The 14,997-nt window shown below is 41.4% G+C and overlaps 2 protein-coding genes across 6 annotated transcripts in view; one reads left to right on the forward strand and one right to left on the reverse strand.

The window, feature by feature from the left end:
- Positions 1-1,367: 1,367 nt before the first annotated feature.
- On the reverse strand, positions 1,368-5,874 carry LOC103458088 (snRNA-activating protein complex subunit 1-like). The gene is made up of 10 exons (XM_008398664.2): positions 5,494-5,874; positions 5,085-5,235; positions 4,866-5,006; positions 4,682-4,786; positions 4,177-4,335; positions 3,367-3,420; positions 2,864-2,926; positions 2,441-2,579; positions 2,016-2,084; positions 1,368-1,930 (listed from the first exon to the last, which is right to left on the reverse strand). The coding sequence occupies exons 1-10, from the start codon at positions 5,622-5,624 to the stop codon at positions 1,854-1,856; spliced, it is 1,089 nt and encodes a 362-aa protein (XP_008396886.1). The 5' UTR covers positions 5,625-5,874; the 3' UTR covers positions 1,368-1,853.
- Positions 5,875-11,231: 5,357 nt separating this feature from the next.
- The window catches only part of akap6 (A kinase (PRKA) anchor protein 6), a 241,143-nt gene continuing 237,377 nt past the window's right edge, over positions 11,232-14,997 (forward strand). For 2 of the 5 annotated variants that reach the window (XM_017302461.1, XM_017302466.1), the window contains exon 1: positions 11,415-11,611. The gene's annotated coding sequence lies outside the window, so the exon portion shown is untranslated. The other 3 variants (XM_017302463.1, XM_017302464.1, XM_017302465.1) reach the window with 3 other exon arrangements.

Consider the following 14,997-nt stretch of genomic DNA (forward strand, 5'->3'; position numbering starts at 1 on the left):
GTCAGGTCCCTGTATGACCGGTGTCAGAGTCTGGTCCCCATTACCGGCAGTAAGTTGGGCTAGTTTCCGGTGAGAGTTGGACTCCGCCAAGGCTGCCCTTTGTCACCGATTCTGTTCATTACTTTCATGGACAGAATTTCTAGGTGCAGCCGAGGTGTTGAGGAGATCCGTTTTGGTGGCCTTAGGTACGCAGCTCTGCTTTTTGCGGATGATGTGGTCCTGTTGGCTTCATCAGATTGTGATCTGCAGCTCTCACTGGAGCGGTTCGCAGCCGAGTGTGAAGCGGCTGGGATGAGGCTCAGTGCCTCCAAATYCGAGGCCATGGKCTTGAGCCGGAAAAGGGTAGAGTGCCTTCTCCGGGTCAGGGGGGTCGTCCTGCCTCAAGTGGAGGAGTTTAAGTATCTCAGGATCTTGTTCACAAATGAGGGAAGGAGGGAGCGGGAGACCGACAGGCGAATTGGGGCAGCATCTGACGTGAAACGGGCGCTGTACCGGTCTGTCATGGTGAAGAGAGAGCTGAGCCAAAAAGCGAAGCTCTCGATTTACCGGTCGATCTACGTTCCCACCCTCATCTATGGTCATGAACTTTGGGTCATGACCGAAAGAACGAGATCACGGGTACAAGCGGCCAAAATGGGTTTCCTCCGCAGGGCTCTCCTTTAGAGATGGGGTTAGAAGCTCGGTTATCTGGGAAGTACTCAGAGTAGAGCCGCTGCTCCTTCACGTCGAGAGGAGCCAGTTGAGGTGGCCAGGATGCTTCCTGGACGCCTCCCTGGTGAGGTGTTCCGGGCACGTCCCACCGGGAGGAGGCCCCAGGGAAGACCCAGTACACGCTGGAGGGACTATGTCTCTCGGCTGGCCTGGAAATGCCTTGGGATTCCTCCGGAGGAGCTGGAAGTGGCTGGGGAGAGAGAAGTCTGGGCCTCCCTTCTGAAGCTGATGCCCTCACAACCCGACCCCGGATAAGCGGCAGAAAATGGATGGATGGATGATCAACATATTTGTGTATTCATGATTTTGATGATGGCACTCATCAAAATGTAATGTTTGTCACTGGATTCTCAGTTTTTACCGCTATGTTGTTTTTGTTATGTAAAGCACTTTGAACTGCCTTGCTACTGAAATTAATACAAATAAACTGGATTCATTGAACCGCACGCGACAATGCGCGCACCAAGCTACACCATAGCACTTGCTCGGCTTGTGTGAACTCATCGCAAAGTTCAAAAGCACGAAGGTCAAAGTTCACAAAAGCTGAACTCTTCTACTTTGTAACCGACACTCAGTCAGGTGAACTCTAATTTTTTGAGGTGTACAGATAAATGTGTGGGTGGCTGATTATTTCTCAGTATTTGTGACACAGCAGCTTCCTGGTTCTCTTTATCTCTTCATTAGAGTCCAGGGACAGAAACACTACAACCACATTAAGCTGACAATCCTTAGAAAAGTCAAAAATCTTGTTTTTTCAAAGCAGCAGCAGCAGAGGTGTGTTCAACAGTTAGCTATGAAGAAAAGGAGAGACGCCATCCCCATAGGGAAACTTCCTGTATCAAACAATTCTGATTGGTTCTTTCAAATTCTCTATCCAATCAAAGCTCATATCCTAAGCAGCCAATCCTACAGTCTGAACCCGATGTGTGTCTGGTACTCCAGTCCATATGGGACTGTTCCTGAGTTGGAACTCAGCAGAGGAGATCTGCTGGGTCATCTGAGTTCGGCCTTGAACGGGGGCCACACCTACAACATGGTGCCTTAGACCCAACTTTGAACCACTGCTGCAGGCCTCCATCCAGTTAACATGGAAGAAATGTTCTCATTTTGAACAGTCAAACTTTTAAAACCAGATAAAAACATCAGTGAGATGTTGAGATTGTTTGTGACTCCAGATGTTCATTCAAAGTCTTGAATCTTCTTTCATTTTTGATTTTTTCTGAAATGACAAAAAAGGAAAGTAAGAGGGCAGAACTAAGATAGATAGAGCCGAGAGCAGATTTAAAACACATGATGGTGTTGACCTTGTAAAGCGGGCTCCAGGGTAACCAGATGGTTTATCAGGGTGGTCCTTGCTGCTTCTCCCAGGTCACCTGGAAAACGCAGCCAGAGAGGATTAGTTCAGTCCAATGTGAGGTAAAAGACCTTCACTAGATGTGTAAGCAGTTATGATGGGTTCAGAGTTCAGATCTGGACCATCGTAGTGTTTTTAGGCTATGTGACCCTGAATGTCCTGGATGACACTGAGCATTAGCGAAACATGTTTTACCTCTTCAACCTTACAAAGACATAATTCATAACATTCATGCAAAAAAATACTAAAGTTAATAAAGATAAAGGAGCTCATGGTGGCTGTTGATAGAAGCCTTAGATTAAAAGTTTTTCTGCTCAACTTGGACAAAGAGCTAATATTTAACCTTTATTTTATTTTGAAAGTCGACAGATTTACCTGACATACAGATCTGCTCTTTAGTTCTGTTTTTGAGAGATGGCTTTGGCACTCTGGAATGGTGCAGCTTCAGGAAGGATTTGTCTTCCTCAGCAGGTAGATCGATCTCCACCTGACGATGGCGCCGCGACTTTACAGCCTGAAAATAGCATCACATTTTCTGATTCTTCTTCTTTGTCTTTAAATACTTCTAACTAAAAAAGGCTACAGAAGATAAATAGATACTAAAAACTATTGACTCAGTAAATATGTTGCATTTTATATCATAAGTTGTGACAGAAAAAGACATTACAGACATGTAATGAAATCATCAATAAAAAGTTGAGTTGCTGTTAAGTTTCAGCAAAGGCTAGAAAAACTTTATACATTAAAAAATCATTTATTGAAGCATTAGTCATTGTAAAAATACCGAACAGTACAGACCTCTGATGCTTCTTCATAAGCCTTAGATTTGATGTCTGCCAGGAGTTTGGCTCTGTTGGAACACTGAGGACACAAAACAACCAGTTACTGATGCTTAAAAAGCCTGACCTGCTAATTCTGATTTTGGCCAATTCCAATGTTTTGTCTACAATGTTGCTAAATATAGGAAGTTGCTGAGTTGGCAGGGTGACTGCTGTTAACTGCAAACATGCAGATATGACCTGGTGGGCCGGTCAGTCAGTCAAACCTCTCACTGCAGAGCAGTGGCTGATTTTTAGACCTTTGCTGACACAGATAAGATCAACTTCACATCTAAGTATCGGTTAAACACCGATCTCCCAAACTTAAGGAAACTGGAGCTGATTTATTGGTGCAACTCTACTAATTAGCTGTTAATTTTAGTAAAGAACAAAAACTTGTTCCTTTAACAGCATCTAACATAAATATTAAATTCATTCTTCAAACTTTAGAAGAATGAACAATAACCCATTTTAAAAACTTACCTCCTGCTGAGATGAAATCCTCTCCTGGCTGGGCTGAACTTCATCAACTGCATCCTTTCAAGACAAAAGGCAACAACCATTTGAGAAATGTTGGCAGTTCCCTTTAAAGCATCTATCAATGGAGGGTGAAGTTATGTTGGACAACAGATCAATGTTAGGAGACATGTACCATATAATTCACTTTCATTCTGGGACTCCTCTGGCTCCTCCCAGKGCTAACTAGAAACAACCAATCAGAGTCAGGAGGAAGGCCTTAGTGCTGTCAGTCATGCCCATCTTTTTTTTTTAAAGAACTACCATTTTAATTTTATTTGAAGGTTTTAAAATAAAGAAAGGTTAAGCTCTATCAATGGGATGTTGATATTTGTGGAAGATTAAAAAAAAGCATGTATTCTTAATCTCATCCTGGTGTGGAAACGCAATGAACAATATTCAATTAAAAAATAACTCAAAAACTTGCTCAATTTTTAAGTTATTATGTATTGTCTATATTTAAAAACATTAGTTGGTTCTTTATGCTTCACAAAATTAAGAGGTACTGTGAAAGGAGCCTCAGGTTGCAGATATAATACAACAGAAGACTGAATGTATCAGATACATAATCATACAAAAAGAAATTAATTACAGTGTATGCTGAAATGAGAAACAGTAAAAGTTAAACAAAGAAAGCCATTTTCTATCAAACAGTACGCTGGCTTTATCCTAAAGCTTTACTAACATATTAGTCAATGAATGTTTAATGATTTCAATACGTTTTGGGTGTAATAAGCGCTAATAGGGGTTAGAAGTGACTAAATGTGGAAAGCTCACCTTGTTCTGCTGCCAGTTGTAGAATTCCATCACAGCACTGCAGAGCTCCGACACAATTCCATCACGGATCAGGTTGACAGACGCAGCATCTGCTGTGGACATCTGGGAGCTGATGGACGCCTTCATATTTTTGTACAGCTCATGGATATTTGACATTTCCTGCAAGAGTCAAATCAAAACCATTTAAGTAAAGTTGATCTTTGGAGGCAGAGCACAGCAGGCCTATTTCCAAGGCAACCAGGTGTTTCTCAGAGTTTCTTCACTTGTTTCAACACCTGTCCAGAATCCTGGTGTGGAATCCAGAACTTCGCTTTTTAAGCAAGAAGAATAAGGATGAAGGATGCAATTTTTGTCAAAAGGGAAAAGCCCAAAAAACAGACTGAGGGGTGGAACATCCCTGTTTTGATGATTCCACTGACCAAGCACACACTCTACTCCAACCAAGCCAGGTGGGGGCGGGCAGGTTCTTAACTTATTGGATGGTGATTGGTTACTCTGAACTCACCTCAGTCAGCTGAGTACTTATCAGTTCCTGGGGGCGACATGGTCGTTCCATGAACTCATCACACAGCTCTGGCTTCTCTTCAGTCCTCTTTCTGTTGTAATGAAGCTGAATGGAAACAAAGAGGAGAGTCAGTGTAAAAAAAACCTTTTACCTCATCAACAAGGGTTTGTGTCAGACCGCTCACCAGAGTGGGCATTGCAGTGAAGAGGAAAGCTTTACAAGTCATGAGCTGTTGTAAGATGTAGGCAACGTCGAGGTGTTGAGCATCCAATGATTCCTTCTCAAAGTTTCTCACATCCTCCCAGTCCTTCAAGGCCACACGGATCTGCAGCCAGAGGCGAACAGGGCAATATGATGAGTAGACTGCGGTTTAAACAGAGGGGATGTGAGCTGGAGTCCCGACCTGTTCTGGAGGTGAGGTGTTCTGGCAGCGGTAGAAGCTGTACAGCAGGTAGAGACCACCCACACGGATCTGGAAGCTGAACGGGGGCAGGAAGTAGCAATAAGCTACGTCCAGGACCATCCGGCAGAAGGCTCTCTTGTTGTGGCTCTGTCTGACATTGGGACAAAAAAACAACAAACAYTGACCCTGCAAGCTAGAAAAGGGGCAGAAAGCTTGGAAGGCAACCTCCTGACAGAACGTTCTTTTTTTTTTWAAATCAACTTAACATTAATAACATAAGGTGACAATCGCCACTAGAGGTTGACCAAAACTTAGCTTCTAAAAAGTTTTAAGTCCACTAAATGCTTGCTCCTTGACAGCCACTTCGGTGTAAACGGTCTTAACATTAACATTAAAGTGTTTTCTGTACCTGAAGATCTGAACGAACTTCATCTCCTTCCAAATGTTGGAGAAAACCTCAAATCTGACCGACTGTGTTTGTCGGAAGCGGCTGAGTAAAGCCTCACAGTCTGATTTCACAGGTTTCCGGTAGGACTCCATCTCACCCAGGATTCAACAACCAAGAGCAGCAAGAGCCGATATTAAAGAGCAAAAAGTTAGTCCGTCACGTTTCGTAGAAATCTATTGAGAAGTGATAGCCGACAGGACCAGTGGCACCCAGCTGGATTCAACCATGGACTAGAACAGATCTGAAACCTTTCCGATGAGAATCTCCGGTTGCAAATATCCTTCTTCTTCTTCTTCTTTTCTATTATGTATTGCAATTATTGTAGCGTTCTTCTTCTTCTTCTTCTTCTTTAGTTTTATTGACGGATGGCAACCATCTTAAGGTGCATTTACCGCCACCTACCAGACTGGAGTGTGGTCATCAATGATCTCAGAGGGAATTTAATAATTACACCTCAGTGGCTGCGCGATGTGCAAATTCACATCCATAAACATTCATTTATATATATGTACATACATACATACTTTAAATATGATTAAATAACCCAATATTTTTAAAAAATCTAAATAACTGATTTCTAACATAATTTGATTTATTTCCTAAAATATTTATTATAGACAATATTCTCTCTATTTAGCATCAACCTAAATGCTGACGTTCCTCTGAATATTTATTACATTTTAATAAGACATACTCCACTGTTTCATTCTTAAACATTCTTTTTAATACATTATTTTTTCAGAATGTTTTCCTATTCTGAAAAGAGAACTATTAAGTCCAGTATGACCAATTCTAAGTCGAGAAATGACTATCTCTTCTTTCCACCTTCCATTCATACAATTATTAACCCCACATTCTTTTGAATGATGTATAAATGTCTATGTTATGGTCCTGGGCCTTGTAGGCTGGGCTGCAAGTGTCTTGTCCGTCTTTGTGCTCCTCCCCTTTGCAGGTGTCTCTGATCCGGTGATTGGGAGCGCAGAGTACTTTAACCTGGCTGCCTCTGTCTCTTGTGGCTTGTTGCCTCAGTGTCCACTCTGCCACTGTGATGTTTGGTGGCCAGGCCTCAGCTCCCCTCCTGTTGCACTTTTGAGTTTGTCTTTGCTTTGGGACTTCAACACATCCAAGCATTTGCATTACACCACTGATACTGATATCCACAATACATTGTTGTTTTTGTTAATATTTATTTGTATGCACTTTAACTGCGGCATGGTTTCACGTTTTTGTTACGACCCTGAGCTAGTCGTAACAGTCTACCATTATCATGATTATCCCATTGTTTCTGCCAAAGCTTAAGGATTTTATTTTGAATAATAGATTTCCCTTCACTTTTGCTTAAGGAATACTTAAGTTAATAATATATGATTTCAGAGCCTGTTTAGCTAAAACAGGCTATTTACTTCTTCCTGAATGTTTATGGATGTGAATTTGCACATGGCACATGCCACTGARGTGTAATTATTACATTTCCTTCTGTACCTACATGAGCAGGAATCCAGACAAATCGAACATTTCTTATGTAGCTGAACTAATAATTTATATACTTAATAATAAATCTAATCTACAAGATTTGCCAGATTTTATACTTGATAATGCAGCTTGACTATCTGAAGCAATTATACATTTACTTTCTTCCCTAATATTATTATCAAGCAACCATTCTAAAGCTAACATAATGGCAGATAATTCATCCCATTAAGGGACAAGGGTGCTTTACACCCTTGTCCCTTAATGGGGTCGGGAGGGTTGCTGGTGCCTTTCTCCAGCTGACGATCCGGGCGAGAGGCGGGGTCACCCTGGACAGGTCGCCAGTCTGTTGCAGGGCAACACGGAGACAAACAACCATGCACACACACAGTCACACCTAGGGACAATTTGGAGAGGCCAGTTAACCTGACAGTCATGTTTTTGGACTGTGGGAGGAAACCAGAGTACCCGGAGAAAACCCACGCATGCACAGGGAGAACATGCAAACTCCATGCAGAAAGACCGGGGCCAGGAATCGAACCCAGAACCTTCTTGCTGCAAGGCAACAGCTCTACCAACTGTGCCACTGTGCAGCCCAGTTGAAAGCTCCACAACATATTCTCAGTCCTTGTGTTTGCTCACTATCAAGTTTTCTCAAATGACTATCAGCAGCTGCCCTATATGCTATACACCCATAATCCAAAGATCTCATGAGAGCCTGATAAAGTCCAACAGTGCACTTCTTGAAGCTCTCCATTCCTGTCCAGACACATCTCAACAAATTATTCACTTTTTTTACATTTATTTTGAACTGATTCTATATGCTGTTTCCAAGTTAATTTTTCATCAAAGATGACACCTTAAAACCTCACTTTATTCACTTGCTCAAGCTTCTGATTATAAAGATTCAAATTAACTTCCTTATGTCTTCTATAAAAAACAGATAACTTGGGTCTTTGCAATTGACATTCTAAATCCCCATTTGTTTGCCCAAACTTCCACTTTCAAAAAGGCATCCTGCATCTTTTTCTGCAAATATATAAGATTATGTCCCCGCACCCACAAAGCCCCATTATCTGCAAATAAAGATTTCCCTATGCTACCATCTATCTCATCAAAAATGTCATTTATCATATTAAAAAGAATTAGGCTACACACACTGCCTTGTGGGGTACCGTTCTCAACACTATATCTAGTAGGGAAAGTAGCCCCAACTCTAACTTCTATTTCTTTACCAAACAAAAACTCTAAAACCCAGTTGTAAATCTTACCTTGTATGCCAAGTTTTTCCTAATTTAATCAATAATCCCTCTTTCCATAACATATCATACGCCTTTTGTCAAAGAACACAACTATCACTAGTTCTTTATTTGTTTATCATCTTCTTCTTCATCTTCTTTTCTATTATGGTGCATCGTAAACAACTTCAAGCTGCATACCGCCACCTACTGTACAACACGACCTCACATACATTTAATTCTATTTTTTTTATTTCGTATTATGAACACAAATAAATAATGCTGTCCTTAATCTACATATCCTGTTTCATTCAGTTCCCAATATTCTTTTAAGACTCCATATCTGTCTTATTGTTCTTACTATTTTTCTGTGTCTTCCTGTCAGATTCATATATTTTACAGTTAATCAGTGCATGTTCTACATTTTTTCTATATCCACATTCTTCACATTTATAATTTTGCCCTTGTAAATTATGGATAAAATGCCCTTTAAACTGGTATGTTCTTCCCTTAATCCAGAGGTTCCCAAACTGTGGGACGCGCCCTCTAGGGGGGCGCCGTGCCATTGCGGGGTGGAGGGGGGGGGGGGGGGGTGGGGGGGGCCTTTGAGGGAAAAAAAACAAAACATGAAAACTATATGCGCTGGGTTTTTACTTAGAATGGCCAACTCTCTGTTATTCCTCTGTCAATTTGATACAGTAGGGCTTCCACACTTCCCATATCTGTGTCCTCTGTCACTTTTATCAGCAGTTAAAACTGTTTCATTCGTTGTTAACATGTGGTAACCTGTTTTTCCGAGCCGCCTTTAAACGCAACATGAGCGCTAGACGCTGGGTTTACACCTGTGCGGCAGCGAAGGAGACCTGCTGCTGCTGTGCGGAGCTACGCAGGTGTGTATCATGGTGTGTATCAGAATCATGGCAGCAAACCAGCAAAACGCAAAGAACTTTTCACAGTTTTTCCCCCAAACTAACCGACTGTTGAGTAAAGTTGCTGGATGCAGGTATTGTTAGCTAAAAGATGACTAGCTAGCTAATATCAATACAGCACCTTAAGCTTAACAAGTAGCCTGTAGGCTACCGATGTTCAGCTACGTACATCCATTTTGCCCCCCAAAAAGGTCGACCCCCCCACAGGGGCAGGGACAGGGAGTCTCTAAGAATCCTCTCTCCCCCCTCCCACACGTTTTTTTCAGAGATTATCTGTCTTGTGTTAGGACAGCGAAAGTTTTAATACATATTTAAAATCTTTCTTTTTTTAAGTTACGTGCTGCAGCTTTAAGCAGAGGTTCGGCGTGAGAGTTCACTGCAGGTGGAGCAGAAACGGCGCTACGTCTGTGAAATATTACTACCAGCAGCGCGTAGCGGCGGTTCAACAACGAGAACAGAACCAGCATCTTACACTGCCAGTTCGAAGACTTAAATTATTTTTCAAGTTATTTGTTTAGCTTTCCGACCGTGATGCTAATCCGGATGAGTGTTGGTAGTTGTGCTCTGCTTTACTGGCTGCTCCGGATGTCCTTATTTCCTGCATTGAGTCTCGATGTAGCCAAACTCCGTCAAGTGCTTGTTTTTTAAACGTCACATTAAATTCGTCGTGTTGAGGCATTTTGACGTGCTTCACCCCCGAGGTAAATTTCCACCGCAACACGCAAACTTCCCTGTTCACCGTCAGAGCGTTCAAGTTCCACACCACATCGCTTAGGATTTACTGCTGCGCGCTTGCGCAGTGTGAAGGAAAGAGGAGACAGTTGCACACGCAGACTGCAAATGAGATACAGGTGATCGGCAACAAGAGACCGTGATCGGCGACCACCGATCATACACTTTTTCACGGAAATCTACCGATTATGATCGGTGGCCGATCGATCGACACACCTCTAAAATCTTGTATTTCCTTTTCCATGAATACTTTCTATTACTGCTTTGGAACCTGTACCATCGAACCTCCTCTATCACTGTAAGCTTATTCTGACTGCCACCGTCTCAGCTGTAAAAATAAACAGTTTGGAAATGTATGTTAAACTCTGGAATAAATATTCCGATTTCCACACATCTCTTTGTGCTCTTAGAACCATCTATCAATTTTTACACCTACTTAATTTAGATTGTAATATTTTTTCATTTTTCATGTCTATACATTTACTTTGGGATATAGTCATGGAGGAATAGTACTAATCAGAGTAAACTGCACTATTTCCTTATCCTCTTAACACAACCATGTTTGTATGGCACGTTTGAATGTAAGTAGAGCAACGTTGGAAAATGTAGCTTTATTTCGGAGGGAGTTTTGCAGAATCCTATACTCTTTTTGAATATCTTAAGTTTACTATTTGCACGCCTCTGTAAGCTTAAAAACAAAAGTTTTAGTGTTTTGAAACAAAAACATGTCTAAATAGCATTTTTGAATATAAGTAGAGCAAAGTGCGACATTTTAGATAAAACTACTTTTAATATATTTCAGCGGAAAAATTGTAAAGAAATTTGAAGAAATGTATGAAATGTATGATATTCTTGAATGTCCCAGTTTATTTATTGTTTTTATAACTCTGTAAAATTGAAAACAATATTTTTGTTGTTTCAAAACAAAAACATGCCTGTACAATGTGTGTAAATAACATTGTACCTGCATGTGTATTTACACACATGGGACATGTGTACACACATGTACTTAAGTCGCAGCGTCTCAGCGACAAAGTACAAAATGAAGAGTTTTGAGAAACTCTTCAGTTTCGATGATATGTTCAACTTTATTTACTGTCTAACTCTTCTCATCCCATGATTCTCAGATCATCAGAGAGGTGCAGTGGAGAGGAAAAACTCCCCTTTAACAGGAAGGTTATGAACAGCTGCTATGATGCATTGAACACATTCTTTAAGTGTTTGCACTTCTAAGAGCAGCCAGTTGGGGGCATCATTGGCCCTTTTCGCTCTTTCTCTGTTAGGGAAACGGGCAGCAGCTGCTTGTCACATCCCTGCCTTTGCTTTGTCATCTTCCTCCTCCTCTCTCAGGAAAGGGACCACCACACCCTGCCAGCCAATCAGAGCTCAGCTCCACCTCCTCCATCACATCATCTCGATCTCTAAGGTAACAGAGAGCCACCCCCCCTCCCCTTCCCCACCACCTCTCTCCCTTTTTCTCGCTCAGTCTCTGTTTCCATACTGAAAGGTGCCGCATCATCATCCTCCCTCCCATCTCACCCTCCCATGCTAAGCTGCTGGCTTAGCCCTTCTTCTCTTAACCTGATCTTGTTTTCTCTGCAGTTGGACTGTCAGTTCATCAGAGGCACCCCCCGATTGGTGACTCCTCTACCATTTAACAGAACAAGAAGGCAGGAAGATGGAATGAAGGAGAGGAAGAGCAGCAATGTGGTACGTACTTCTGACTTGCTCCGTTCCCCTCCCCATGTCTGAAATGCACTCTTGCCTGTGTGTCTGTAATCCTGACCAGAATTCTGCTTTATTGAGCTGTATGATGCTGAAGCATAATGAGGAGGGGGGTAGGGGGGCTGGACAGCAACAGAGGGAGGTGACTCCCTGGATCTGGCTGGGCTTTTGTTAAGGAGGCCTGCTTCTTCTGTTAATATTCCTCCGCCTGCAGCATACTGAGAGAGAGAGGCCAACACCTTCCATGTTATTCATCTGCTCCCTTCCAACCGATGAGGTTAGAAATGCTGTTTATTATCATGGGGTGCTTGTGATGGAGCAGAAGCTGGCTCTTCTTTGATTTCATTTGATGTTGTGTCAGCACAGAACTGATTCCAGCTGGATGCTGCTCGGTTGTTTTTAAATACTGTTTTACTGAAGGCAGGTCTGATGGGATACTTTGACTGTTCCTCTATTGATCTTTCTAAACTACTGGGAGTGTCACAACATAACTAATAGTATGATCTAGAGGCCAATAGTCAAGGGAAATATGAGTAATCAAGTTCGTTAGAGGGCACTGGAGATGGGGTGTTTGATGAATGCAAGTAAAACAGCTGTTGTTTGTTGTGTCAAGAAGTTTTGTTTCTAATTACACCAGGCAAAGTGGCTGAGTGTGCATGTTAGCCCTTTTTAACATTTTTGTTCTACATTTTGGTTACATTTTTAGCAAAAAAGGTAGCAGGTGAATTCTGATGTCCTTCAGAACTTTTTTTAAAAGTAGAATTTTAATGAGAATGCCGAGTCTGGACAAAATATAAGTCTTTGCTTCAATTTCTGGGACAATTTCCATAATTTGCTCTTTTTTTATTGTGTTAAATGTTCTGTCCGGTAGTGTAGCAATCAGAATTGTCTGAGTGCCCTGAAATCCTAAACTGCACATGATTCATTGTAATATAACTGTCAGATTATGTTAAAGCAAGGAAACATGTTAGTTTACTGAAGAACTACTATAGGTCTGCTTTCACACTGGGTCCATGCGCTGACTCTTATCAGACCACACACACGACAAATTCTGCAGAGTCAAACCAACACTATGCCCTGTCTATTTGGTCCTTTTTAGAATTGGCATTAATTGAACTCTTACAGAGTTATTTCAACAATAGTGTGAGCAGTTATAAATATTTAAAGTGTTAAAATTACTCAATTTCTTGTAGAAATAACTCTGAAAGAGTTAAATTAATGCCAATTCTGATAAGGACCAAATAGACTCGGCATAGTGTTGATTTAACTCTGCAGAATTTGCTGTGGATCTCTATTAAAATGCTAGGTTTTTGTGAAGATAACGTCATGATACACCATTCCAGAACTTTATACAAAATTACTAAATAAAAATCTGCACTAGATTGGTTTAATAACTATAAGCACTTATCACATTATTCTTGGAAAAAGTCTGTAAGTATGGTCTGATCTTTTCACACCAGCTGATTTTATCAAGGATGTCTGGAAGCCACTGTGAGGCTGGTTTGATGAGAATCACCAAACCAGCTGATTGTTTCTGTCAAAGATGCCAACAGGATGCATCAAACTGGATGCTTCCAGCATCAAGATGTTTTCTACAAAATTCTGTTGTGCTAAGTCCTTAGGTTTACTTATATCAGTCCTAAAGAGCTACTATCCTGCAACTTTCAGATCAGATGCATCCCTGCTCCAACACACCTAAACCAAATGAATGGGTCATTACCAGGCCTATTCAGAGCTGAATGACTGCTGGGGAGGGAATTCAACCTTTCGATCCCAGTCTGTTGGAGTAAGGATGCATTTAACAGTTGCAGGACGGTGGCTCTCAAGGACTGGACTTGAGCACCCCTCATTTATATAATAGTGGCCGACAGTACTAATCACATTTTACTAACAAATACCAACTAGCCAGATGTTGCTGTTTTGGAAGGAGTTCTCTGCCACACTTAAAGAATATTTTGATGATTGCATATGCCCACTAAAATTTGTACATTCTAATATTGAATATCTTTTAGCTATTCTTTTTTTAAATACACAAATATGCACATCTTCTAAATTTTTTAAATTACTATGCCCAGTTTCACATTTCATTTAAAGTACATACGTGGCATGCAACAAAAATAATATGATGTATTGCATTAAAATCTAATATACTAAATATATTTCAGAAATCATGTTAAAATAAAATGTTAGGATCTGGGACAGTCTGCATTTTCTTTTAATCCTTTGTTGCAGTTAGTGTGCCCTTGCACAGTTTGTGTGCGCCAGATATCAGCAATCCTGACCTGCTGCAGGTGTTTCCGTCACACCTGCAGCTCATTTCCGCCATCTCTGCGTATGGATTTAAGAACCGGGGCCTCATGCATAAAAGAGTGCGCAGTTTTCACACTAAAATTTTGCTTACGGAAAAAATTAGAAAAGTGCGGCGCACAAAAAAATCGGATGCATAAAGCCGTACGCACGCCCGTGGCTGCGCACCTTTCCTTTATAAATCCTAATTTACGGAAGAGCGCAGCTGCTCTTCCGCCCTGTCGCCACCCTTAAATACATGTGTAAATTTGAATAAATACCTGGAAGTCTGCCACCACGTGAAGCAGTAACCATGGCAACGTCCTTGTTTGTAGCAGTATAAGTATTTATAATAATAATAATAATTCTATATCTTAGGGGACATTTACACGACAACGATCCAACAAAAACGGCACTTTTGTTCCGTTTTTGTTGGATCGTTTACACGATAATGTTCTAATTACGATCTGTGTTTACACAGTAACGGTACACATCGAAAACGTGTAATTCTCTCGCTGTGCCTAGTTGGTGGTAGGTTCTTTGAAACTTCGAAAGTCCGCATGTTTTTTAAAAAAAGTTGTACTTGAAGGCATGTGGATCTACGTGAGAAAACACACATTGTGTGCAGTTGGAAAAAGTGGGATAACTTTGCTGAAACACCTTGTTTGAGCTTTCACAGTGTCTGTAGCGAGCCCCGGACTGGAAGCTGTTTATTGTTTTTACCTTGGAATGGCCAACAGTCTGTTATTCCCATATCAATTTGATAAAATAGGAGTTCCCGCACGTAACCATATCTGTGTCCTCTGTTACCTTTTTCAGCAGTTAAAACAGTTTAATCCGTTGCTAACAAGTCGTAACTTGTTTTTCCGAGCCGCCTTCAAACGCAACATGACAGCTGAGACGCTCGCGCTGGGTTTACACCTGTGAGGCAGCGAAGGAGACCTGCTGCTGCTGCTGCTGCTGCGCAGGTGTGTGTTAGAATCATGGCAGCAAACCAGCAAAACGTAAATAACTGCACAGTTTTTTCCCCGAACTAACCGACTGAGTTGAGTAAAGCTGTTGGATGCAGGTGATGATAGCTAAAA

The sequence above is a fragment of the Poecilia reticulata genome, linkage group LG22, assembly GCF_000633615.1.
Source record: "Poecilia reticulata strain Guanapo linkage group LG22, Guppy_female_1.0+MT, whole genome shotgun sequence".
Classification (NCBI taxonomy): Eukaryota; Metazoa; Chordata; class Actinopteri; order Cyprinodontiformes; family Poeciliidae; genus Poecilia; species Poecilia reticulata.